The sequence below is a fragment of the Toxotes jaculatrix genome, chromosome 17 (genome assembly GCF_017976425.1).
Source record: "Toxotes jaculatrix isolate fToxJac2 chromosome 17, fToxJac2.pri, whole genome shotgun sequence".
Taxonomy (NCBI): Eukaryota; Metazoa; Chordata; class Actinopteri; family Toxotidae; genus Toxotes; species Toxotes jaculatrix.
This window is the reverse complement of record NC_054410.1, coordinates 5,387,029-5,411,713: the sequence shown is the minus strand read 5'-3', so window position 1 is coordinate 5,411,713 and position 24,685 is coordinate 5,387,029. Positions and strand designations below refer to the sequence as shown.

The 24,685-nt window shown below is 43.5% G+C and overlaps 1 protein-coding gene across 1 annotated transcript in view; it reads left to right on the top strand.

The window, feature by feature from the left end:
* Window positions 1-24,685, top strand: part of syne1b (spectrin repeat containing, nuclear envelope 1b) — a 76,047-nt gene that overhangs the window by 35,903 nt on the left and 15,459 nt on the right. The window contains exons 56-114 of the mRNA XM_041059965.1: window positions 70-247; window positions 397-579; window positions 732-875; window positions 1,934-2,098; window positions 2,189-2,361; window positions 2,604-2,757; window positions 3,009-3,152; window positions 3,383-3,547; window positions 3,691-4,008; window positions 4,204-4,359; window positions 4,511-4,681; window positions 4,834-5,160; window positions 5,271-5,423; window positions 5,586-5,753; window positions 5,864-6,040; window positions 6,195-6,341; window positions 6,453-6,578; window positions 6,937-7,113; window positions 7,415-7,680; window positions 7,858-10,018; window positions 10,165-10,502; window positions 10,609-10,753; window positions 10,855-11,073; window positions 11,210-11,478; window positions 11,627-11,792; window positions 11,919-12,074; window positions 12,222-12,374; window positions 12,481-12,663; window positions 12,779-12,916; window positions 13,214-13,399; window positions 13,754-13,876; window positions 14,001-14,183; window positions 14,341-14,484; window positions 14,704-14,892; window positions 15,207-15,347; window positions 15,770-15,883; window positions 15,992-16,153; window positions 16,536-16,730; window positions 16,831-17,007; window positions 17,998-18,189; window positions 18,450-18,581; window positions 18,792-18,892; window positions 19,036-19,189; window positions 19,295-19,423; window positions 19,548-19,703; window positions 19,934-20,143; window positions 20,370-20,471; window positions 20,572-20,691; window positions 20,805-21,005; window positions 21,110-21,283; window positions 21,658-21,789; window positions 21,914-22,110; window positions 22,258-22,390; window positions 22,750-22,932; window positions 23,111-23,260; window positions 23,492-23,668; window positions 23,763-23,918; window positions 24,033-24,188; window positions 24,286-24,456. Of these exons, the coding sequence (XP_040915899.1) occupies window positions 70-247; window positions 397-579; window positions 732-875; window positions 1,934-2,098; window positions 2,189-2,361; window positions 2,604-2,757; window positions 3,009-3,152; window positions 3,383-3,547; window positions 3,691-4,008; window positions 4,204-4,359; window positions 4,511-4,681; window positions 4,834-5,160; window positions 5,271-5,423; window positions 5,586-5,753; window positions 5,864-6,040; window positions 6,195-6,341; window positions 6,453-6,578; window positions 6,937-7,113; window positions 7,415-7,680; window positions 7,858-10,018; window positions 10,165-10,502; window positions 10,609-10,753; window positions 10,855-11,073; window positions 11,210-11,478; window positions 11,627-11,792; window positions 11,919-12,074; window positions 12,222-12,374; window positions 12,481-12,663; window positions 12,779-12,916; window positions 13,214-13,399; window positions 13,754-13,876; window positions 14,001-14,183; window positions 14,341-14,484; window positions 14,704-14,892; window positions 15,207-15,347; window positions 15,770-15,883; window positions 15,992-16,153; window positions 16,536-16,730; window positions 16,831-17,007; window positions 17,998-18,189; window positions 18,450-18,581; window positions 18,792-18,892; window positions 19,036-19,189; window positions 19,295-19,423; window positions 19,548-19,703; window positions 19,934-20,143; window positions 20,370-20,471; window positions 20,572-20,691; window positions 20,805-21,005; window positions 21,110-21,283; window positions 21,658-21,789; window positions 21,914-22,110; window positions 22,258-22,390; window positions 22,750-22,932; window positions 23,111-23,260; window positions 23,492-23,668; window positions 23,763-23,918; window positions 24,033-24,188; window positions 24,286-24,456 (12,160 nt within the window). The remainder of the gene's footprint in view (window positions 1-69; window positions 248-396; window positions 580-731; window positions 876-1,933; window positions 2,099-2,188; window positions 2,362-2,603; window positions 2,758-3,008; window positions 3,153-3,382; window positions 3,548-3,690; window positions 4,009-4,203; window positions 4,360-4,510; window positions 4,682-4,833; window positions 5,161-5,270; window positions 5,424-5,585; window positions 5,754-5,863; window positions 6,041-6,194; window positions 6,342-6,452; window positions 6,579-6,936; window positions 7,114-7,414; window positions 7,681-7,857; window positions 10,019-10,164; window positions 10,503-10,608; window positions 10,754-10,854; window positions 11,074-11,209; window positions 11,479-11,626; window positions 11,793-11,918; window positions 12,075-12,221; window positions 12,375-12,480; window positions 12,664-12,778; window positions 12,917-13,213; window positions 13,400-13,753; window positions 13,877-14,000; window positions 14,184-14,340; window positions 14,485-14,703; window positions 14,893-15,206; window positions 15,348-15,769; window positions 15,884-15,991; window positions 16,154-16,535; window positions 16,731-16,830; window positions 17,008-17,997; window positions 18,190-18,449; window positions 18,582-18,791; window positions 18,893-19,035; window positions 19,190-19,294; window positions 19,424-19,547; window positions 19,704-19,933; window positions 20,144-20,369; window positions 20,472-20,571; window positions 20,692-20,804; window positions 21,006-21,109; window positions 21,284-21,657; window positions 21,790-21,913; window positions 22,111-22,257; window positions 22,391-22,749; window positions 22,933-23,110; window positions 23,261-23,491; window positions 23,669-23,762; window positions 23,919-24,032; window positions 24,189-24,285; window positions 24,457-24,685) is intronic.

The following is a 24,685-nucleotide window of genomic DNA, read 5'->3' as shown; positions in this document are numbered from 1 at the left end:
TTGTTCAAGGTGAACTGCTGTGTTTAGCATGGCTCATTTATTTATTGATTTCTCCTGACTTGGTTCTAGTCTGAGTCTCCAAGCATCCAGGGAGTGCCAGAGCAAAGAAAAGCTGCTGGAACAAGCATTCCGCTCAGCCTTCAGAGAGTTCCAGCAATGGCTGGTCAATGCCAAGATCAACACGGCCAAGTGCTTTGACGCACCTCAAAATCTCAACGAGGCCTCATCTAGCTTGCAGAAGATTCAGGTACAACGCGCAGCCGAATTTCCTGAAACATTCACGTACCTGAAGCATTCTGTTACCTTTTACAGACTTTAACTAAATTACTCAAAACTAAGATTGAGCTTTACTGCATGCTTGAATTATCATCTGATCTCTTCTGCCTCTCTTCTCAGGAGTTTTTAAATGACAGAGAGCAAGGTCAGTCAAAGCTGAATGCCGTGGTTGTGAACGGTGAGCTCATCTCTAGCATTGCAGGTAAAGACAAAGTTGATGCAGTTCGGGTGAAAATGAACACTGCCAGAGAGGACTGGAAAAATATGATGTCTAACCTGCACAGCAGAGAAGCAAATCTACAAGTAAGCATCTCAACATCGCTTCTCACAACTTTGGGTCATGTTTTATATCATTCCCACTTTAAAGACCTGCCCTGTATCTGTGCATTTGAAGCCAAAGAAACAGCTGAACAGTCATTTTTTTTTTTTTTTTTATATCGTCTTGTGTATTTCAGAACCTTTTGTCTCAGATGAAGGATTTTGAGGCGAGTGCTGAGCCTCTTCAGGAGTGTCTGAATGCCACAGAGCTGGCTGTACAGGAGAGCAGCACGAGGCTTCATGATCTCACAGCCAAGAAGCTAGAGCTTCACAAGCTGCAGGTACCAGTGTCCAAAATCCACGGAGCTTGGGACACCCCTCATGTTCAAAACCAGTCATGTTCAAGTGCAACAACCACTCAGTCCTTGAGTGCCAACCTGACTGCTCCTGTCATTTGCAGAAGCTAACCATTCCACCTACTGTATGTTACAGTGTGTTAGCACAGCTATAATTTGCATAGGAAGTACTGCCAAGAGCTTATGCTAACTGCCAATAGCTTGCTTTTCAAACTGATGCCGTCTTCTGCTCCTCTTTGCTATTTTCACATCTTCTTAACACAGTGTTTATTATAGAAATTCGTTCATAAAAGACAGCACATTTATAATAATTTCATTGTTTAAAACGGTTTGCCAGCTATTTCCAGAGGCCTTGGCTGCACGTCATGACCACCAAGAGCTTTACCAACAGTAACACTGGCCAAATATCTCATTCTCTTTTCTTTTTGCCATGTTGCCATCACTAACCACTCAGTCTGTGTCTGTCAAGTTAACTGTCTTATATCTGTGTGTCAGCTTGCATGCCTCTTTGATAACCTGCTTGTGCTCTTCCAGTCTGTGCTTGAGGAGTTAGCCTCTCACGAGGTTCAGCTGAACAGGCTGAAAGAGAAGGCCCAGCTGCTGTGGGATGAACACGCGGCCGGCAAGGGTTTTGTGCATCGTGTCTCGCAACTCTCTGCTCAGTACCTAGCTTTAACCAACCTGACCAAGGTACAGTAATGCCTACCAATCAATCTTTGTGCACTGGGGCTTTTCTGGGGGTAGAGCTGGAGAGGAGACAGAGGCACTAGACTGGATTGAGCTCTGATTTAACATTGTTTTACAGATGATAAACGACGAAGGTACTAACTCGCCATAATTTTAAAACTAATTTCTTTCTTTTGTTACTGTAAGTCTTATACACTGGATATGCAAACAATTTTCTTTTATGTCTGTTGTACTAAATCTTTATTTGTCACTAAATAATCTGCATGTGCAGTTATCAGGTTGAGGTTACTGTGACTTCAGTCTCTAAAACCCATATTGATCATTTTCTGATTGTGGTCTGCTGTGTAATTCTGCAGGAAAAGGCCTCTCGCATCGATCGGATCGTCACTGAGCACCAGCTTTTCTCCCAAGGGTTAAAGGAGCTTCAGAACTGGGTGGCTGACACCAGCCACATGCTGCAGACTTACTGTGCTCCCACTGCAGACAAAAATGTTCTGGATAGCAGGATGATCAAGCTGGAGGTATACAAAGTCACTGGTAGTTTTTTTTTCATTGCTGTGAATACCCAGTTTAGGCTTGTAATAAATGCACATCTGTGATTATTGCACCAGGCTTTGCTGACTGCTCGTCAGGAGAAGGAGATCCAGCTAAAGATGCTGATCACAAGAGGAGAGTCAGTTCAGAGAAACACCTCAGCTGAGGGAGTGCCCATAGTCCAAAAACAAATACAGGAGCTGAAAGATTCGTGGGATGCTCTGCTTTCTGCTTCTATTCAATGCAAAAGGTTTGTTCTCTTCCACAAGAAACAACACCTAAAAATGTGTTTCAGACATCATTTTGGTAGCTTCATAGCAACAGCAGTATCTATAAAAAAAAGTGTTAACTATAAAAAGTGCACAGCAGCATTTTCCACAGCAGTGGAAAGTGCTGCTGCTACTGTTTTCACCAGATCTTGTATTGCAGCTATTGCTACAGCCACTGTGCCATTGTCTGACTTTGTTATACATTACTCTTTAAAACTGACAGTCAGCTGGAGGGTTCCCTGTCTCAGTGGACCAGTTATCAGGAGGATGTTCGACAGTTTGTCGCTTGGATTGAGCGTGTTGAGGAGAGTCTTGACCCCACTGATAAACAGTGCCCAGAGATGAGAGACAAAACTGCTAATCTGAGCAAAGCCAAGGTACTGCACTCTTCTGTCACACTGTGTACTATTGAGACTTGCAAATGAGTTAGTGAATTAATTTGCCACTCCAATTGTGATTCAAATACAAAAATGTTTTGGAATTTCAAACCCCAAATTTTACAAGATGAAAATGAGCAGTTTAGGTTTTCAAAACCTTTGAGGAACGAGCCATTTAACCACAATAGGTATACATTTAAATTCATGCACAGTTGATTAGTAATGTTCCTCAATGTTCCCTGTTGTTTCAGTTGCTGTATGAGGAAGTGTTGAGCCACAACACCCTGCTGGACACCATTACTGCAAAGAGTGCCAGTATCGCTGAGAACTATGTCACTCAGCTGGAGCTCCAAGATCTGCAAGAGCGCTATAACACCATCAAAGACAATGCCATGGTAAAAAGCACCAAAACATGCACAACACTAGGGAGTGAATCTTATTTAATATATGTTTCAGCTTTAGTTTTGTAATAGTTTGCTTTTATCTAGCTAGGTCAAAACCTTTACAAAAACATTTACAAAATAATGTAGTGGTATAATATAATTCCACAAAAATGTCAAAGGAACAGTGAGAAACAATTAGATCTCAGATTATGACTGAATTTTTGCTCTCCCTGTGTTCTCAGAGGGCAGTAGGCAAAGCAGAGGAACTAGTAAAAGCCCACCAGGAGTATCAACGGGGCCTGCATGCATTTGAGGACTGGCTGGAACAGGAGCAAGAGAAGCTTGGCTGCTACACTCAGCTGGAGGGTGATGTTGATATGCTGGAGGAAACTCTCCAAAAGCTGCAGGTGTGAAAATGTTGTTGTAAATAATAGTAGCATTAATTGTTTTAATACTATTTTCCCATGAAATGCAATGCCACATAAGGAACATGTTGTTTAAAATAAAAGTTTAGAGAGCTAAGTGTTTGACCACATCTGTGTAACTACAGGAGCTGCAGCTGCGCTGTACAGAGGGCCAGGCTTTGATAAACACTCTACTGGTCAGTCGAGAACTGGTCATTCCCTGGGGACTGCCTCAGATAGAAGACCGAGCACTGGAGACCCTGCAGCAGGAGTGGAGGCTGTACCAAGCCCGGCTGTCCGACACCCGGGCTCAGCTCAACAGTGCTCTGGCCAAACTGCGACAGATGGAGCAGAAGTTCCAGCGTCTTGACAGCTGGTTAAAGGGCATGGAGACTAAAGCACAACTGCGCAGCAATCGGCGGTCTGACCGTGCCACTAAAGATGCTCAACTTCAGCTAATAAAGGTTAGTGTAGTATCTACATGAACATATTTTTGCACCACTGTGCAAATCCTCATGATTTTGTATAGTTCTCAGGGCTGTCTCAGTTGTTGGATAATTTATTTAAAGTGATAATCGATGTAATTTTTTTTCTTTCCTGTGTAATGAAAATAATGTATCTAATTGTCCCAACATCACTGACAATCCTTCTTTATTCAGAGCTGGCAGGAGGAAGTGCTGGTTTATCAGGAAGAGATGGAGGGCCTCAGTCTTTTGGCTCAGCAGGTTCTGGATGAAACCCACATTAGCAGCCGGATCAGTACCAGAGCCACCCAGATCACTGCCCGCTATCATGCACTGCTTCTGCATTTACTGGTACACAACACACAGTATGACAGTAACACATGGCTGCGAATGTACAGAGCATACATAAAGTATCTATACTCGAATATAATCTTTGCTGATGTTGATAGGTTTGTCCCAGTTGCGTCCTTACTTTGTGTTATCCCCTTGCTTTGTGTTGCAGGAGACGATCAAACATCTGCAGGAGGAAGTGTCTTGCATTGAAGAGGCACAGTGTGTCTTCAGAACCTTCTCAGACTGGCTCAGCACAGCTCAGAATAACTTCAGCACTGTGGCTATAAGTGTTGATGTCGTGGACAGATTTGCTATGGAGAGAAAGATGAAGAAACTAGAGGTACACTCACATGTCTTTTGTGTATTTTTTTCTGCTATGTAAAGACCATTCATGGCTTTAGACCGCAAACATAACAGTGGAAATACCAGTGGCAGTGCACTAGTGCACAGGTAACTGTTAAATGCAGTAATACAAGCCCATGTACCTTTCAGGCTCTTCAGGGTGACATGGAGCAGGGTCACACTTACCTGAAGACAATGAGGGAGAAGACAGAGCGAGCCATGGCATTCTTGGAGGAACCTGAAGCAGAGCAGCTAAAGGAGGAGGTGGACACCCGCCTCTTCCAAATGGAGGAATTAATGGCTTCTCTGCGCACCGAGCATAGCTCACTCGAAAAGTGTATCTCACTATCCAAAGACTTTATGGATAAATACAAAGCCCAGGCCCAGTGGGTGATGGAGACCAAGAACCTTTTAGCATCAAGCGTAGAGCCTAAAGCTGAACTCTACCAGAAGAAGGCTCAGCTAGCAAAATACAAGGTAACTTCATATTGGTTAATTTATTTTTCCTCTTTGAAATACAGTGAAAACAGACCAAGACAACTAAATTATTTCAACTGCAATATTTTTCTTCCCTTTCCTGCATGCAGACCATCCAGCAGACAGTGCAGTCTCATGAGTCAGCAGTGAAATCTGTCATTGAGAAAGGAGAGGCCCTGCTCGACACAGTCCACGACCCCACTATAAGTGACAACATGAAAAAGTTGCAGGCTGACTACCAAGACCTCTGCTTGTCAGCTAAGGTACGAGTACTGTTAAGCCGTTTCTGCTGAGGTGGCATTTGGGGAGTCAGCCTTGGATGGAGTCTAAAATAAGTCCAAAACCTCAGAGTTTATTAATTGCCTGTATTATGACGCTCATATAAATATGAATATTACTGACATTTGCTTTGTGTTGTGTTTCAGACGCAGGTCCAGAATCTTGTGGAGTGGGTGAAGGAGCATGAGGATTACAACAGCGAGCTGCAAGAGGTCGAGAAATGGCTGCTACAGATGTCCAGCAGGCTGGTCACCTCTGACTCCATGCAGACCAGCAGTATGGAGATGGCCACTCAGCAACTTGCCCGACACAAGGTGAGCAACTGTGTTACTGTCCTACAAAAATTCACAATTGTTGTTCTAATATTACTTATGTTGTAGTTTATATTATCACATCAAAATATTTTTATGGATTACTGTTTCAGGCGATAATGGAGGAGATAGCAGGTTTTGAGGAGCGTCTCACCAGCCTGAAGCAGAAAGGAGAAGGTCTTGTTGCCAGCTGCACAGACCAGGTTCAAGCTAAGGTCAATCAACAAGTCCAGGCTCACCAACAGGGGACCAGAGATAGCTACTCTGCCATTTGCAGCACTGCCCAGCGTGTGAGTAACACAAGTTTACAACCATACTTCTTATAAATTTTATTTTTTTCTAACTATGAAGCCTTTCCATTTGGTCATATTCATAGAAAAAAAAAACCTGTATCAATTTCATGATAGAAAGATAATTATGGTCTTACCTCACGTTGTTCAACAGGTGTACCAGAGTCTGGACAGGGAGTTGCAGAAACATGTTAGCCATCAGGACACACTCCAGCAGTGCCAGACCTGGCTGTCCACAGTGCAGGAGGAGCTCCAGCTCAATGATCAGGAACCATCTGGTCTGCAGGAGGCACTGAAGCAGGTAATTAACACACAGTGCAATTTTGCCTGCTCTTGGAATTCAATGATGGTGACCGTGTGCTTAAGTTATTGTTCTATAATTTATTTAGAGTAATTACTTGTGCATACACAGGTGAAGCACTACAGGGCCCTTCAGGAGCAGGCCAGCACTTACCTGGACTTGGTGTGTTCAGTGTGTGACCTGTCTGATGATGCAGTGAGAGTGACAGCTGCTGAGGTCCAGCAGATCAAGCTCACGGTCAGTTATTGTTCCCTCCTTGTCCACTGTACAACATAAGAGAAATTTTATGAATTTAGAATGATTAGTGTACTATGATAATGACTCAACACTGATTGCAATTAATTTAACAAAAAAAGTCAGTACATATTCTTGGTACTCCATTGATCCATTACACTCATTGATAAAGTTTCATGAAATGAATGAATGAATCAGGTGTACTATGGCCAGCACATATTACCCTACCGGAGTTCCTTCATCAGTCTGACAGAAAATGCATACAAGCAGCATAATGTGTTGTGACTGCAGCTACTCTGAATCTATGATTATATAATCCTGCAAATATTCACTGTAGGAAGGTGCAAATGTGTTTTTGCAGATTGAGGAAAGAATGTCCAGTGCACAGGAGCTTTCAGAGGGCTGGAGAGAGATCAAGGAACAGAAACAAGATCTAACCAGCCTGTTCCAGGACATGGAGCAGCAGCTCCTCAGCCTCTCCAGAAGGCCTGCAGAGCTGGAGACCAAGATAGCTCAAAACATGCTGTCACAAGCAAAGGTAGGGAACAGTATCATAAACGCTTGACAAGGCACAACAAAAGGGGACACTTTCTGATTCATCTTCATCAAATATCTTTTACTTTTGCATGTTTATTAAAATTGTAGTTACAAATTAAAGTGCCATATACACACACACACACACACATGTACTTAGTACAGTGAGTCTAAACATGATTCTGTTGGTGATTTTGTTTTTACCATATAATATTTTGGCTTTGGTTGTGTGGGAATTAATGAAAGATCTGCTTACTATGTGGATGTAAATAGGGTTACCATGCAGTACATTGCTTGTCACACAGGAATGCAGCCAGCAACTGCAGTCTAAACAGGGTATCCTGACCAAGATGACCGACACTGTGAGCAGATTGACTGGTGGCCAGGACTCTCCAGAGCATGCAGAGCTTGACCGTCTGAGCCATTCCTGGCTCGAGCTCTGCCACCAGGCCAACAAATTACAGAGCCAGAGGGAGGAGGACCTGCAGAGGTCTAAAGAATACCATGACTGCATCTCTGCCGTGGAGGTGCTGTTCGAACAGGTGTCCAAAGAGTGGGACAATCTGGCCAGGTGTGTTTGTACATTCAGTAAACTTTTAAGGGTTAGGATGCAAAAAATGCCAACTGTTTTTTCTCTTAATCACCCCCCCCCCCAACTGCTTTATATTTCTGTAAGGAAAAAAATGTATCAAATATTTCAGTGGTTATCAGAAGGGGATGAATGAATGTTTTTTTCTTTTTGTCACAGAACGGATGCTGAAAGTTCATCTCAGCACTTGGAGGCTTTACGGAAACTCGCTGTGACTCTGGAAGAACAAAAAGGCACTCTTGAGGACCTTAAGGATCAGAAACAGAAAGTCATCCAACATTTGAACTTGGATGACAAGGAGCTGGTAAAAGAGCAAATCAGCCACTTCGAACAGAGATGGTCTCAAATGCAAAACCTGATTGAGAGGAAAATCCAGGACTCTGTGGTGACACTAGAAGACATGAGCCAAGTAGAGGCCCGTCTGCGAGAGGCTCGGGACTGGGCAGAGGAGCAGCAGCCTGCCCTGTCTGAAGCCATGAAAATGAGTCCTCCTCCTGAGCTGGCTCAGAGCTTCCTGTTTGACCACCTGAGCATCTGCAGTGAATTGGAGGCCAAGCAGCTCCTGCTGGCCCAGGCCATGGCCGACGCTGACCGGGTGCTGGCCCGGCTGGGCCTCAGTGAACGGCAGTGTTTGCTACAGCTGATTTCTGACACTCAGTCTGAAGTGGAATCTCTGAGTGTGAAAGTGGTGCAACGCAGAAAACACCTCAGCAAGGCTTTCACTGAGAGGACACAGTTCCTGATGGCCGTGGGCCAGTCGATTTCCTGGGTCCAGCAGAATGAGAAGAAGGCCCAGGCAGAGGAGTACATTGCTTTGTTGCCTGATGACCTGGCCAAGCAGGTCAGAACATGTAGGAACATCCAGAGCAGTCTAAAAGCCTATCAGAGTGAACTGACCTCCTTGTGGTCTCAGGGGAGGGACCTGATGAGGGATGCCAGTGAGGAAGAAAGGAATGAGATTCTCACAAAATTACAGGAGTTGCAAAACATCTTTGACAAAACGCTGCACAGATGTGGCCAGAAACTTCAGGAGCTTGAAAAAGTTCTCGTTTCCAGAAAGTATTTCAAGACAGATCTGGAGAAAATATGCCAATGGTTAAAACAAGCTGATATCGTCACCTTTCCTGAAATCAATCTGATGGTTGGAGATGCTGAACTGGAAGCACAGCTGCTGAAGTACCAACTGATCGTTGAGCAGGCAATTGAATATGAGAACCTCCTCCTAATTGTGCAAAGAGCTGGCCAGGAAATATTGCCCACTCTGAATGAAGTAGACCACTGCTATTTGGATGAAAAACTCAACACACTCCCCCAACAATACAACAGCATATTAGCACTGGCCAAAGAGAAACAAGAGAAAATCCAGCAGGCTATTCTCACGAGGAATGAGTACACCTCTTTCATAGATGTCACTCATAAAGCACTCAAAGAGCTCGAGGAACAGTTCAATAAACTCGGCACACAGCCCGTAGGGCTGCAAACAGAAGAAGTCGTCAGTTTGCAGAGTGATTACAAAGCCATCCAGGCAGATCTGAGCAACCTCGGTCTAGCTGTGAGTGAACTGAACCAGAAGAAAGAGGGATTCCGTAGCACTGGTCAGCCATGGCGCCCAGAGGAAATGACCCAGCTTGTGAGCCTGTACAACGGCCTGAAGAGGCTGGTTGAACAGAAAGTTGAGCATCTGGATGAAACCTTGGAGTCATTTGAGGACCACAAGGCGATGGCTATGCAGGTTGACTCTGAGCTGAAGGCCACAAAAGAACAGTTGGTTAAAGTCAATGCGGAGACCCAGTCAGCTGAGGAGAGGCTGAAGAACTACCATGCTCTAGCTGGGAGTCTCCAGAGTGCCAACTCTCACTTGTCAAGGCTCATGGAGCAGATGGACACCCTTGCGCCTCGTGTGGACCAAGCAGCCCATGATGCCTCTAAGGAGCAAGTGGTTCTGTGGCAAGAGGAGCTGCGCTCTTTGCAGGCTGCAGTGGGGGAGCTGATCGAAGAGTGTGAGAACAGGTTTATTCAAAGTAAAGACTTTGAGACAGAGATGCAACGAACCCTGGACTGGCTGCAGCAGGTCAGAGATGAACTGGGCTGTGCTGTGATCGTGGACGTGAGGGTGGAGAAGGTGCAGGAGGAGGTCAGGAAACAGCAAATCATGCAGGAGGAAGTGCAGTCCAGACTGAGAATTGTGGCTGCTCTCAGTAGCAATGAGAAGCACAAGTATGTCAGTGCCAACGAGCTTGTCCCAGCTCATGTAGATACAAGCCTAGAGGAAATGGCAAAGCTGCAGGCCGATGTTCAAAAAGCACTGAGCTCAAAACAGGTGGGATATTATTACATTCTGTAAAACATAACGAAAATTTTGATCTTTAGTACTGTTAGTTACCAAAATGCCTGAATACAGTGTTTAATGCCTCAATTAATTAGTTCAGCAGTATGTTATATTTTTTCTTTATTGTTTATGTGTAGATTACTCTGGAGGAAGCCCTGGTGTTGTGTCAGAAGTACCACTTCAGGATGCAGTCAGCCTGTGAGTGGCTGGAGGATGCTGTGTCCTTCCTACAGCAAGCTAGCCTGGGTGTGGACGTGGAGAACTACGAGGAATGTCTCCGGCAGCAGGGGGACATCGTGGCCACGGAGCAGGAGTTCCTCATCCACCTGGAGGAGCTGCAGGCCCTGCTGCCTCAGCTGGAGCACCTGGTCAACCCCACAGCTAAAGAGCAGCTCCATGTGAGTGTGGAGTCGGCGAAGCAGAGAGGCGTGGAGGTCCGAGATCAGCTCCAGTGTCACCAGGATGTTCTTCACAGGTAGCGAGAACAAAAGAGTGGTGGTGCACATGTAATATATTACATAGTCATTTTGTTAATAATGGCATTTTATACTCAAATATAATTTTTGTTTTCTTTTTTTAAGCTGTGTGGCTCAGTGGAAGTCATACCAGGAGGCAAGGCAGACTGTTATTGAGCTTATGAATGAGGCTGAAAAGAAGCTTACTGAATTTTCCACTGCAAAGGCAGCCACAAGCCAAGAGGCTGAAGATAAGCTATGCAGTCACCGGGTATGAGAGGCCAAACAGTCATTTTCTATACAAAAAAAACATGGGTGGTGCGTCTATTAGGGCTATGTACTTCATTAATTACTTGTCTCTTTGTTTTTCAGTGCCTTGTGTCACTGGTGAACGGCTTCCAAGAGAAACTGAGTGGTTTAGAGGAGCAAGCTGCTCAGCTGGAGCTGGTGGGGAGCGATGCCAGCAAGGCCACCATCAGTCGCTCAATGACCACTGTGTGGCAGCGCTGGACACGACTACGCAGTGTGGCACGGGGACAGGAGAGAGTACTGGAGGACACAGCACAGGAATGGAGGACTTTTAGGGAGAAGGTATTCAGACAAACAATATGAAAAGAAAATGATCATAATTGTTTTTCACTTTCCTATTGAAGTGAATGGGAAAATGTACTATTAAAATATATTTAGTTTTCTAAATGATCTTTTTCTTATTTTTTTTTTTTATTAGATGGTGAAGGTGAGAGCAGTCTCTGATGAGCTCCAAAGTCGTTTCCCGGACAGTGCCGTGGAGAAGGCTTCCAAAGCCACCCTGCAGTCCCTGTTAGACCAGCATGACTTGCTGAGCCAAGACTTGGAGAGAGAGCTTTCCTCCCTTACACTGCTTCGCCAGTATGCCCTCAGCCTGCTGCACGATGTGGAAGTGCCTTCGCCGACAAACGAGCAGGATGAGCTGCCCAGCCTGAAAGAGATCAGAGCTGTACAGGACCAAATGGAAAGGTAATGAGATGGTTAGCCTGTTGTCCACCTACACATCCAACTTCTTGTGTTTTTCAGATGTTTTTAAATTAATGCATTGATTTAGAAAGACAGTTGACCATATTCTGCAATTCAGAGTTTGAGTAGAATAATTTTTCTTTGTCACCAGCCTTCTGACACAGTCCAGGACTAAGCGGGCTCAAGCAGCTCAGGAGCTGAGGGACAGAGAGGAAGTGGAAAAGGAACTCAGCGTTGTTAAAGCCTGGATCCAGGAGACCAGGGAGCTTCTTCTCAATCCCACACCAGACATTGATTCTCTTCTGCAGGAGCTTGAGGTAAATCTGCCATCTAAAGGGAGAAATACCATCTTTGTGAATATCCCTGTCATTCCCATAGCATTGTTATTTGAATAATATTATTTATGACAAAGTCTACGTGGCTCTTGTTTCTGTTGTGTATAGATTGTACATGGAGATGTGATCACTTATCGTCAGAACGTGGATAAATTAGCAGAGCAGCAACAGAGCAAGTACCTGGACCTCTACACTATATTACCTTCTGAAATCTCCATGCAACTAGCTGAGGTCTCGCTTGCATTGGGTGCCATTGAGGATCAGGTATCATATCATTTCAATAACTTTGAATGCAAATAAAATCATGATGAATTTCTTTACTGTCTAAATTGGTAGCAGGTGTCAAGGCTGCCAGGGAACACCTACAGTATGTTCAGAAATGTCATGTGGCGTTTCTTATTGATGTTCCAGGTTCTTTCCAAAGAGAGAGAAATTCAGAAAACCAGAGAAATAAAAGAGGACTTCAGCTCCAGAATCCATGGCATCTCTGAGAAACTCAAGGCTATCTCTGCGAAATTCAAGGAAAAATCTCCAGATGTTGATCATGCCAAAGAAGAGGTCAAGGTGGGTTGTCTAATTTTGCCTGGTTTTACTGTGAATTTGTAGTTTTACTATCATTAAAGAGCATTAAATATCATCAGGATATAAAATGTCACATTTCTTTTCACAGAGTCTGGCTGAGGACTTGGACTCCTGCGGTCGCACTCTCTCAGAACTGGATGCTGCTGTGCAAGAGTTTGGCCGCAGAAACCCCCTGCTGGCCAAACAGCTTAGCGATGCCATCAGCAAGCTATCAGAGATGCATCACCACACAACACGACTAGCGGACTGTAGGAACAACTGGCTCAAAAAGGTGATCATGCAAATGTTTTTCTACAACACCCCTAAATTACAGCCACACAGGAAAGCAGGCTTCAGTCTTCTGTGCTGTTTCTCAGTACAATATGTTTCTTATCTTGGCTCTTCAGGCTGTCTGTTATTTAGATGAGTATAATGAGATGCTGGACTTCATTGTGAGGTGGTCAGAGAAAGCCAAAAGCCTGGTGAGGGCAAACATCATCTGGAACTCTTCTGTTCATCTGCAGGAGCAGATACGGATGTATCAGGTGAGTTGTGAGTCTAGACATGCATGTCCACAGTTTTTTCTATTTTAACAATGCTCAAAAACCAATATTTTAGCTTTTTTTTTTTTTTAAATGTAATTGGGCTCTCTGCCCTCCTCCATATTATTTTGAGAAGGAAACGAAAGGTTGGATACGTTTTGAGTTCTATTCATGCTTAAGTGTTTCTACCCATGCGTGCATTTCATCAAAGGCTCAATTCCAGGAAATGAATTCTCTTTTCACCTAGACACCAGACCATACATGCCTCTCATTCACTGCCTTGTTGCCCTTGTCGCTCAGGCTGTCCTGCGTGAGTCTCGAGAGCTCCATGGAGACCTGGAATCAATGGCGGAGAAAGTAGAGCTCCTGTCTGAGGTGCTGCAGGTTGAATCTATGAGCCAGCAGGTTTGTGAGCTCAGTCGACACACAGAGGAGCTTCAGCAAAGCATCAAGACTCGGCTGCAGAGCTTGGAGGATGCAGATAAGGTACGCTTCAAGATAAAACGGGAATGCAGAACAAAGCTGGAGAGACCAAAACAAGAATTCTCAGAAGGTCCATAAAGAGTTTAACAAACTCCAAGCCACCCTTAGGATTGATCATAACACTTATACTTGTTGGTGAATTATCTGGTGTTAGTAGCTCCTTTAAAACCCTCATCAAAAATGAAAATTAACATTTCAAGAAACTGAGTGAATTAAGCGAACCAAATGGTTTAAGGTTTAATCAGTTATTTTTTCAATGTCATTTATATTTCAGTAAACCTGTTCCTGTTGATGCTGATGATACAAATTTTATGAGGTGAAAAATATGTGATTGACTTATGTATGATATGTCCTCAGAGCATGGAAGCCCTGGAGTATGAAGTTAAGGCCCTACATGTTGCTTTGGAGCAGGTCCAGGCCACACTGACCTCACCAGAGTTGGCACGCCAGAACCTTAAAGAGCAACTGGCTCAGAGACAGGTAATCACACGACATTAAATAATCTAAAATAAAGCCCATAATTTATCAAGAAGAGCCTTGAATGCTTACTTTGCATTTTGTAGCATAACAATTTCACACGTTGTAAACCTCCTGTTTTTTGCAGCGTCTGTTGGCAGACATGGAGAGCTTCAAGCAGCAGGTGCAGGCAGTACAACTGTGTCAGAGTGCTCTGCAGGTCCCAGAGGAGGTGATGCCCAACCTTGCCATTTGTCGCACAGCTCTGCGTCTGCAGCAAGAAGCCAGTCAGTTGCAGCATGTGGCCATTCAGCAATGCAACATCCTACAGGTACAGTAGAGGGCACTACTGCACACCAGCTTTATAACGTTGTAAATCCTGCATTCAGACACAATATGCATGCTCTTTTTAAATCTGAAAAAAATGTTATTCTTTAGGTTTGAACTCTTCATCTAACTGTTGCAAAACCCTTTCTCTTCCTGCTCAGGAGGCAGTGGTGCAGTACGAGCAATATGAGCATGAGGTGAGAGACCTACAGGGGCTGATTGAGGAAGCGCACCGTGTGATCCAGGACCGACCAATCCCCAGTAGCAACATCCAGGAGCTGCAGGCCCAGATCCTTCACCATGAAGTACAATACATTAATTCATTCATTTTACCCACATTTCATGTACAGAGTCAACAGCAACCCATCCAATTATATGGAGGGAAGAAATATAGGGAAATTAACCAATTTAGTGCTCTTGATTTCTGCTTGTGATATAATTATCTTTGCAGCTGCATGGTGTGTTTTATAAGTGAAATCTCTTTATTGCATGATTTAAATTTGGTGTTTTGCATTTTTGAATAGGAACTTGCCCACAAGATCAAAGGTTACCAAGAGCAGATCGCCTCACTGAACTCAAAATGCAAGATGCTGGCAGTGAAGGCCAAGCATGCCACCATGCTGCTGACTGTGACTGATGTGGAGGGACTGCCTGAGGGGCTGCAGGAGATGGATGGGGAGAAAGCAAAGAAGTCCTCAGCACAAGCCGTCATGGTAAGAAAAATACCACCATACAACACAGTGATGCTGAAGCTGTTTGCGTTGTTGGTGATGGCATTGCCTAACTAATAAACCTCTTGACCCATTCTGCTGTTTCTGGCTTTAACTTAAAGACTTCTGAAAAGTTTTAATGCCTTTAATTTTACTAATTAAACTCTTTTGCCTGCTTTCATTATCAGATATGTGTTTTTATAAGGTGCATTGTACCACTTTTATCTAAAAAAACACATTGCATATGATTTATTAACCTTTCCAAATCCACCTTGCATGTCTGCTCTTCTGTTAACGTTTCTTGCATGGCGTGTCAGATGACGGCTGGCCGTTGTCACACACTCCTGTCTCCTGTAACTGAGGAGTCTGGGGAGGAGGGAACGAACAGTGAGGTCTCTTCTCCTCCTGTCTGTCGCTCTCCCTCTCCCATCACTCACACTGAGGCCACTATAACCAAGGTATCTGCCTTCTCTATATTCCTCTTGATAGTGTTTTTTTATATCTTTTTTTTTTTTTTTTTTTTTTTTTTTGGTTCAGCAAAATTGCATAAACTATAGTTGTAGTTGTGAAATTTGTGGTGTATGTTCTGACCCTTCTTTTTAATAATCTCTAATTTTTCTATAATCATATAACTGTTTGGCTAAACAAAACACTTTCAATTAATAAATGAAGAAGGCAAAAACAAACCAAGGGGACTTATCGTCCAAATATCCGCCTGCACCTGCAAGCTCATCATGGCTAACAATGATTTTTGAGCTTTCTATGTGGCTGTTGTTTCATATATGCTTTGTCTTAACTGCTGACAGCACTGTTTGAATGTTTTGTTGTTTTTTATTATTATTATTATTATTTTTTAATTTTTTTTTAATTTTTTTTTTAGACTGGAAGAGGAACACTCACAAGAGCACCAATCCAAGAATTATATGACCCAACATTTGAGTCTGTGGCCAACTTAGACGACTTGCAGCGCTCATGGGAGACTTTAAAGAATGTGGTATGTGAATAATACAAGATGTTAGCTTGGTGATTTATTGATTGTCAGTAACTGTTATCATGCTTTCAGGCTTAGCATTTTTACATTGTACAACTGGTCTTCAAACAGATCAGCGAGAAGCAGAGGTCTCTGTATGAAGCTCTGGAAAAACAACAACATTACCAGGGTTCACTCCAGTCAATCTCTTCTAAAATGGAGGCTCTCGAAGCCAAACTGAGTGAGCCCTTGGAGGCAGACAAAAGCCCAGATAGCCACATAAAGGCCCATGAGGTGAGTCCCATACTTCCAAATAAATGTCTGGAATACTACTACAGGTGGATAGAGAACTCAGACGGGGTATACATTTAAAAACACTGAAAGCACTCACTGTATTACAAAGATAGTTTTTTTCAAACTAATATTTTTCTCACTCTGTTTTTTTTAAATATTGTGAATTGTCTTGTAATGTTTTTAATTCTGTGTGGTGAAGCTAGACATTTAGCTAACTAGACAGCCATGTATCTTCTTCTTTAAATATGTATTAAATGGCATAGTAACTACATGAACTGGAAAAAGTACGTCTCTAATCAAATTACAATTTAAAACAAACCTGGTGAATATGTTTTATATGTAAACATGTATAACGCCCTACAATTGATGTCCTTATCTGCAGGGTCTGATAGAAGAGATTCAGAGTGTGCAGGAGGAAATAGACAGACTGCAGACGAGCTTCACAGAGGATCTGGCCTCCGATGCTGTGGACTCAGACATGGCTGACCAGCTGGCCATGCAGTCCTCCCTCGCTGTGTTAGCTGAGAGGATGGCCACCATTCACATGAAGGCCTCTGGGAAACAGCAACTATTGGAGGTAGTTTCGGTGAAAAGTATATGGCTATCTGTCGCATTTAAGAACTGTGCTTTATTGATAAATTCATGTGATAAGTGAAATGTAATGTGCTCTGCTCCAGGAGCGCGTTAGTGACCGTCTGGAGGGTCAGCGTCAGGAACAGGCCATCCAGCTCTATCACAGCCAGGCAGATGCACTGGACCAGTGGCTGACCAGAACGCGTAGTGCCGTCACCTCCATCCTTGAACTGAAACCGCTGGAGGAGGCAGACATGGAGGATCAGCTTGCTGAATGTCAAGTAAGAGCTCTCCCTGCTGTCCACTCAGAGTATTGAATGCAATCTACACATTTGAATTAATATGAATATATGTTAATTAATATGACTTTGAATTTATGAATATGAGGTTACTTAATGATTCACAAGTAGCAGAGTGTCATGAGTGGCACAGGCAGCTCTGGAGAACCATTTGTCCAGGCATTGCCTCTGGTCAGCATAGTAATGCAAAATTGGCAGTGGGTTATTTACATCTGTCTTATACTTCAATATTTGTTTCCCTTATCACATACGGATCATCCTAGGGGGACAGGAACCTTTCAGGGAGTAAACAAGAGCATTAGCAGAGTTAGAGGGGCATTCAGATGGCTTGGCTCCTAAGCGACTGTAGCACTAGTCTTAAGAAGATTATGCAGATGTCTCTGTGTGACAGGGCCCTGTTGGAAGCATAGGGCGGAGCAGTGAGGGGTTGTGGCTTTCAGACGATAAATAGATCCTACTGTTGGGATTGGCGTTGTTGGTAAAGCTGCTAGAATATCCAAGTAGGGGAATCCTAGAGAACAGGAAGGGTAAAGCGGGAGAGAGGGAGAGTCACATTCTGCCTTTGAAAAACCTGCTGAAGCTATCGATAGAGTTGTGGCTATGCTGTTAGAAAACAAATGTTTCTTCAGACATTGGAAGAGCTTTCTCTGAAAGGAGTCCTTGTCTGGTCTGGACATTCACCATGATCTTCTGCACAGGATAATTGCTTTTGAATTTGAGCAAGACCATGTATGTTGCAGAGCATGAAGTGTGAAGGATTAGCAGTAATATGTTGCGCCGGAGGCGAGGCCGGAGAGGTGGGCCAAGGATGAAACCACAGGGAGAGCTCTCCCTGTCCAGTGGCCGGGGAAAGCTGCTGGTGTAAGGGGGGGGGTTCAACCAGAACTGGAGGCTCTGTTGTGTAGGGAGAGGAGCTGCTGTAGGTGGTGAGACACCATGTTTGAGCTAGCCTCTCTTCTCCTGCTGCTGCAGAACATGCTGCTGGAGATTGAGGAGAAGGTGTTGGCCCTGTCAGAGCTGTCCATGCACAGTGAGAACCTGCTGCTGGAGGGTCGGACAGAGACCAGAGAGGAAGCTGAGCAGTTGGCCAGAAAGTTACGCACCTTGAAGGGCGGCCTGCTGGAGCTGCAGAGGATGCTGCAAGACAAGCAGAGTAATATCCAGGTGAGGTGGCTCCAGACTTGAAATACCTGTTCGTTTAAAACAATTTAGTTCCTTTGCTGTCTGTCTACCAGGCCATCTAAGAGAATATTGAATGTTTATCATAAAGCTCTAAGGTGGCATTTCTTCGCTTTAGCAGTTTTACATACCCACTGACAAATAACTAACAAAATGTAATTGCTGCATCTGCTGGTCCTGCTTCCTAGCTGATTTGTGTTTCTTAACATTTTTCTTGTTTTACAATATATTGTCTGCTCCTAAAGGGCTCTCTGCAGGAGCAGGAGGACAGTGAATCAGACTCCAGTCTCTCACAGAGTCCCAGTGTGCAAGACTGGCTGGCCCAGGCACGGACCACACGAACCCAACAACACCAGGACAGTCTTCAGAGACAGAGGGTACATATCTTCTCAAATATTTCTGTTTCTCAAATATTTTTACTTGTGACCATGAGCACATACTGCAGCATGCTTGAATTGAGAAATTGTACCTATCTATGAACAATAAAGTTAAAATACCTTCTGCCACCCCAACAGTAATTCAGAAGCTGTTTCATGAAATGTTAAGCATAGTCCAGTCTAACCACAAATTGCATGTTTGCTCCGTAGGAGCTGGAGGAGCAACTTGCAGAGCAGAAAAAGCTGCTTCAGTCAGTTGCTAGCAGAGGAGAGGAGATTCTCATCCAGCAGGCTTCGCCCAGCAGCGCCAGGTATTTTACATCCTGTTGCACCACACTTTTGTACATAGACAGCATAACACTGAATTTTGAAATGAAAACTTAACACATGCACCAATCCCTATGACAAATTCTAAATCAAACATTAATTCATTCATGTTTCTGTCATTGTGCAGTGCAACAGAGCCATTTTCACCGGCAGCTTTGGTTGAGAGGGAAGCTCAAGCTGCTCGGGAACAAATGAGGCAGAGATGGGAGAGCCTGAGATTAGAGCTGAAAACTAAACTGCAGCTCCTACAGAAAACTCTGGAGCAAGACCACAAGCAGCTGGTACAAACCCTGTGGTGTTATCATTGTTAGCACAAGAAGTAGTAGAGGCAGAGTATCATTGCTGCTGCTGTTGTTGTTAATGGTTTTTTTTTTTTTTTTTTGCAGGTTTATTCCAGATCCTCTCGTGTGACCACAGCTGGGCCATTGTTTAAAGGAGAAACACAAGCTGACAAATCCTCCCTGAAGACTCTGTATGATAGCTTCAGACAGACAATAGAAGACATGACCATTCAGGTTTTACTATTTCTATTACAATATTATACATTGAAATGCATGACATTGCAAGATGAAAACATTTTGTTCAACCGGCTGTGTCAGTAGAAATTTGCAACTCTTTTTTGTGTGTGTGTGTGTGTAGCCCGGTGGTGGTGAGACACAGGTGGCGCAGATGGAACAGCAGCTCTACACAGCTGTGTCATCCACCTCCTCCTGGCTGGATGGTGTGGAGAACAACATCTTCTCTGGCTCAGTGCTGCTGGCTGAAAATGCAGAGACCCAGCTACAGAAGCAGGAGGTACAATCAGGCAATTGTGTAGCTTAATTATTCCAGAAGGCTTAAAATAACAAACCACATGAGCCAAAATGTAGGATTCTGGATGTCTAATATAAGTAAATGAAAAAAGAAAATCTGTGTTTGAAACTGACAGAGTATCCACGCAACACATGTAATCTGGCAGTGTTTGAGTTGAATTATTTTTTGGAATAAAACTGGCTGAACTGATCTATTTGTGATCTTCTCTGCAGACATTAGAAAGTGATGTGAGGCATGTGACAGAGGAGGTGAAGCACAGCCAGGCTCTGCTAGCTGGGTCTTCAGGCTTGAGACATGAAGACCGGGCGCTGCTGGAGGACAACCTTGAGTGCCTGAAAGAGAGACTAGGAGCTCTGGGTTGTGCTCTGGGACAACGCTGTGACCACATGAGGACCAGAGCACATGAACTCACTGCCTACCAGGTTTTACTGCTTCACATTTGTTTCTTTTTTTTTTAATGCATGTCCAACATAAAACCAAAATATTTTTTAAATATATATTCAGATTTACGGAACTAAGTAATTTTCTTTCTCATGTCAAGTTTCCACACTTGTTTTTAAACATCTCTATACCCATATTTTTTTTATTATAGTGTGCATCATACACATTAACGTAAATGCACTATAAATTGTCTTCTGTCTAATATAGACTGAGTTACAGCTTCTTCAGACTGCTTTAATTGAGACCAAGTGCCAGATCCTTCAGGCCTTAGCTGGAGCCATGGACAGACCAGCCTCCAAACAGCTGGAGGTAAGCTTTGGCATAAACAAACAAGGTCCACTCCAAGCGTTACAGAGAACAAGAGTTATTACTGTTACTGTCACTTATTCATGTCATTTGTTTCTCTCAGGTCATTGCCAGTGCAGAGGAAAGCCTGAAAGACTTTGAGCAGAGAATCACAGAGCTCAAAACCAGAGGAGCAGCTCTACAAGCAGATCAGATATCAACAAACAAATTACTAAAACTACAGGTAATGGACATTGCCAACAGCTGCCACTCAAAGTTGCTCATAAAAAGTGCAGTAGTAAAAACAAGTATTTCACAAATTGAAAAATTAAAACGGTATTCCCTGTGTGTTTTCAGGATTCTTACGAGGAGCTGGTGATGACGGTGGGTTCCCGGCGCAGTGGGCTTAATCAGAACATGGCTCTGAAGGAGCAGTATGAGCGTGCTCTGCAGGACCTGACTGACCTGGTGGACACAGCTAAGGATAAGATGGCTGCTGATCAGAGGATCATTGCCAGTTCTGTGGAGGAAGTCCAGAATCACCTGGACAAACACAAGGTTTGGTCAATTTGAAGCTCTGCTAAGTTAGTAGGTTTAACAACAGTTTGAAACACTGAACCTAATCATTGGTGTGTTTGTGTGTGTCTGATTGTGTTTTCTAGGAGTTCTTCCAGGGGCTGGAGTCCCATATGATTCTAACAGAAACGTACTTCAGAAAAATCAGTGGCCTGATGCTTCCTAAGGAGAGCCAAGCCTTGGAGGAGACGCTGGCTGAGGCTCAGGGCATCCTCAAAGAGGCACATAGCAAAGGAGTTGAGCTTGAATGTATCTTGGAGGTGAGAGAGAAAACACAATTTATGTTTTTCGTTGTGAAAGAATGTTGACCTAGTCATATTTTTCAGCCCTAGTCAAGATATTAAAAATAGTATTTGTTAAAGTATTTTTTAAAGGCCGAAGCGTGGACAAATGTTCTAACTTCTCAAGGCCTAAAGATCTGGGACACTGACATAAGCTAAAGAAGCTTTACATACACCTTATGTATTGTGAAGATAATTTTTTAGTGGTTTAGAGGTCACTAGCTGTCACTGGTATATTAATAAATATTGTTATATTTGTAATATTGTTAAGTAGTTAATTTGTCATGGAATAATTTTTAATTGTCAGCTGTATCAGTTTAAAATGCTCTATGTCTTTTTCTTTTTTTGATCAGACTTGGTGCCGCTTGGTGCAGGATTACCAGTGTCTGAACCGACATTTGGAGGCAGTTGAAGGAAGTATCCCCTCTGCTGGCCTGGTGGAGGAGACGGAAGAAAGGCTCATGGACAGAATCTCATTGTATCAGGTACGAAGTGACCGGCAGAGCCAGTCATTCTTTCTCCACCCAGACCTTCTCTGCTGGTGTCAATCCAGTTAAAAGCCCACCTTTCTAAGGTTTCTGTGTCTGTCCTCTTCCATTCGCTGTAAAGGGTCTAAAGGGGAGACTCACAGAGCACCAGCACAAGCTCTATCAGGTGCTGGATGAGGGCAAACACCTCTTGTTATCAGTGTGCTGCCCTGCACTGGAGAATCAACTCGCACTGCTGGGGGAACACTGGCTCAACAATACTGCCAAGGTCAACAAGGAACTGCAACGGCTCGAGGCCATCTTAAAACACTGGACCAGGTCAGAAACACATCAGAATAATGTGTTATTTCAGATGTCAAGTACAAATAATGTTTTTCAGATTCCCTATAAAATGTACATGTGATTTCTGAAATCAGTATAATCTCATTGCATTCTTCTGTGTTTCAAATGTGATTTTTCCCTCAGATATCAGAGGGAGTGTGCAGATCTTAGCGAGTGGCTGCAGTCTGCTCTGGAGCGTCTGGAGTTTTGGAACACACAGGCGGTGTTAGTCCCACAGGAGCTGGAAACTGTCCGAGACCATCTCTCTGCTTTCCTTGTGAGGCTGCAGACATTGTTTTTTTGTTTTTTTTCTGATTTGTGTTTTTGCCTGTATTGATCCAGAGATTCTGGCTCTTTTCCAGCAACAGTATTGCTATTATTTTGTGGGCAATTTCTACACACCCAGTGTGTATCTAAATATGAAATTTGATATGTTGCAATCATAGTTTATTAATCCATGTGGAGACATTAGTCCACTGCGTTTTTTTGTTACTGTATAATATTGTTAGTAGTCGTTATTGATGTTGTAGTAGAAGTATTCCAGCTATATTATCTGCAGTAGTAGTGTTACCAGTAAATACTGTATGTTGTATCATCATACAGTGTGTTGATGATTCCTGTCATTGTCTGTCTCAGGAGTTTTCAAAGGAAGTTGAGGGCAAGTCCAGCCTGAAGAGCTCAGTGGTAACCGAGGGCAACCAGCTGCTGCGACTGAAGAAAGTGGACACGGTGGTGCTGCGGTCTGACCTGGCACGCATCGACACACAGTGGACTGAGCTGCTCACACGCATCCCAGTGGTCCAGGAGAAGCTGCATCAGGTATCGCCAGACTGAACAGGCTTAGCTGCTCCAGGGCAAATAGGATTACTCTTTTCTGCTGCTTCACTCGTACACAGAAGTTTTCAGTCAAGGTTGACCTCAAACAGCATGTGCCCTTTTTTTTTTTTTCATGTGGGATGTTTAATATGCAAGACCAATGGATTTAATTTCTTCTCAGATACAAATGGAGAAGTTGGCCTCTCGTCACGCCATTTCTGAGCTGTTTAACTGGATATCTTTGATGGAGAACATCATCGAGGAGGATGAAGAAAACCTCAAGAGTGCTGTGGGGTCAAATGTGATACAAGACTACTTGCAAAAATACAAGGTATTTGACTTATGTTTTTAGATTTATGTCACTTTTGACTTTTGACTTTTCAATAGTTTGTTTTTCTGCAGTATTTTTTTTTAGCTCTAATTAACAGCCTGTGTACATATCCAAAATTAAGGTTTTTAAACATGTTCTTTATTGTGTCTTTGTGTATAAATTGTATGATTCAAATAATAAATTTGTAACTCATTTTGATTGTGAATCCACTTTTTTTCCCCCTCACATCAGGGCTTTAGAGTAGATTTAAGCTGCAAGCAGCTGACTGTGGACTTTGTCAACCAGTCAGTGCTGCAGATCAGTGGTCAGGATGTTGAGAGCAAGCGCAGTGATAAGACAGACTTTGCTGAGCGCCTGGGAGCCATGAACCGACGCTGGCAGATCCTACAAGGCCGCATCAATGAGAGGGTGAGGCCACAGGGAATGATACTGTTAAGAAAAGAATAATAGCCATTGTCATTTATTAGTGCAAAGTCAAGTAATTTGTATAAAATACTTGCAGATCCAGTTTCTGGAGAGCCTTTTGGAGATGTGGCTGGAGTATGAGAGCAGCATTCAGGCCCTGAAGTCCTGGATGGTAGCTCAAGAAGAAAGATTAAAGAGGAAACACCGGATAGAGGATCTGACATCAGTGCAGAATGCCCTCAAAGACTGCCAGGTGGGCTTCTTTTACTGTGCCAACACTGCCAACACTGTTTTATTAAAACATGTTGTTCCCCTGTGTGGACAAATTTTTGATTTTTTTTAATCATGTGAAACTATTAACTTTTAGGAAATGGAGGAGTTGGTGAAGGAAAAAGAGAAAGAACTTGAGAGGGTGGAGGAGCAGGGTTGCGCCCTTGTCCAGAACAAGACCGATGAGGCCTGCGCTATCGTCATGGAAACACTCCAGTGTGTCAATCACACCTGGGCTAACCTGGACCACTTGGTAAGCCCTTCTCACTCTGTTTTTAATGTGTAACTTCTGTTACACTCATCAATTCTGCTCTACTCGACTTTTCACTGTTTTATTTCACCTTTAACAGATAGGACAACTGAAGATCAGCCTGAAGTCAGTGTTGGATCAGTGGAGTCTGTACAAGCGCGCGTCAGAGGAGATCAATGGCTACCTGATGGAGGGAAGGTACTCCGTGTCTCGTTTTCGCCTCCTCACAGGCTCCCTGGAGGCTGTTCAGCTGCAGGTGCACAGTCTGCAGGTATGTTTGGATGAAGAGGTGTTTGATTTGCTGTACAAGAACCGTGTCAGCTGGCTGTAGTCATCAAGATAAATTTGTATTAATTGTATTAATGCTTTAGAATTTGTTTCTGTACATTTTGTGATGAAGTTGAAATTTCTCATTTCCACCAGGGGGAATGTTTGAGTTTTTTTTTTTTTTCTTATGCCACGTTTATCAGTGGTGGTGAATTAAGCCCTGTGTTGTTTGT